The sequence below is a fragment of the Arachis ipaensis genome, chromosome B09 (assembly GCF_000816755.2).
Source record: "Arachis ipaensis cultivar K30076 chromosome B09, Araip1.1, whole genome shotgun sequence".
NCBI classification, from domain to species: Eukaryota; Viridiplantae; Streptophyta; class Magnoliopsida; order Fabales; family Fabaceae; genus Arachis; species Arachis ipaensis.
The window spans coordinates 122,420,967-122,422,109 of record NC_029793.2 but is presented as its reverse complement, the minus strand read 5'-3'; the positions used below and the strand labels follow the sequence as shown (position 1 = coordinate 122,422,109).

General features: G+C 37.9%; 1 protein-coding gene across 1 annotated transcript; it reads right to left on the bottom strand.

The window, feature by feature from the left end:
• LOC107615938 (ripening-related protein grip22-like) lies at nucleotides 378-899 on the bottom strand. The gene has a single exon (XM_016317949.1). The coding sequence runs from the start codon at nucleotides 897-899 to the stop codon at nucleotides 378-380; it is 522 nt and encodes a 173-aa protein (XP_016173435.1).

Here is a 1,143-nt window from a genome sequence, read left to right as displayed (position 1 = left end):
CATTATAGATACTATATATTGTTCCGATACACTTGGATGGATTTGCATTCACCCAAAAATGCTAAGATAGACGACATTATTAAACGTCTATAGAATTATTTAAATATATATATATCACATTATTAAACAAGATATAATTATTATACTATATGCTTGTTATACGTCCATCTATGTATATATTTTGGTGAAAATTCAGGTGCAGTCGACTTTACGTGAAGTTGATATCTGATAATCGTTAGATGAAAATTTAGTCAAATCAGTCAAATTATCTAACGGCTGTTAGGTATCAACTTCACGTGAAGTCGACTGCACCTGAGTTTCCACCATATATTTTATATGAATCCCTCTCATATATTTGTTCTTCTTGATGGATGATACTAGGCAAGAGTCCAAGTAACTGGTACTTCACCAATATCTGTGTTGAGTCCCAAATCATGCCACACAGTTTTTGATGCATCAACAATGTTGTGCTTACATCCATGCGTTGAGTCACACTCATCCACCACCCTTGCCACCGCCGACCTTCCATTCCTCGCGGTGATTCGGATCATTCTCCCACAAAACTCACCGTTGTTGTACCATCCGGTAGACAGAGCTACCACCTTTTGAGGCAAAGGGTGGAACCTACTGTCACACTCGGATGGACCGCCTCCGTCCCCATGGGGACCAAAGTCATTGAAAGTGAGAATGGCATGGGTCCCATGTGGTTCGATTCGCGGCGATGTAGGGTCTCCGTGGTGGTGGTGATCATGATCTTTGTGTTTTGAGTGGTGATGATCATGATGATGATCTTTTGGATGGTGATTGTGGTGGCGGGATCCAAGTGTTACATGATGTGGAAGAAGTAGGGTTGTTATGGTGAGAAGGCCAAAGAGAACCATAAACCCTAGTTTCCCCATTATTTTCATCACCAAATATTATTGATGATGGTTTTATTGTAACTTGTATGTGTTAGCGTGTGCCTTGTGAGATTATAGCTATATGCTGAGAGAACTACTATGTATTTATAATGAACAGAGGGCAAGAATTGACAAAACCAAAACAAACAAAAGCGAATATAATTAGTTACGATGATTACACATGATCAAATTATTTTGGTAATTAAATTTAATTAAATTAGTTTAATAATTTATTGACAAAATA

Excerpts from the sequence above, each read along its gene's own strand:
- LOC107615938 (XM_016317949.1), bottom strand. The coding sequence starts at position 899 with ATGGGGAAACTAGGGTTTATGGTTCTCTTTGGCCTTCTCACCATAACA.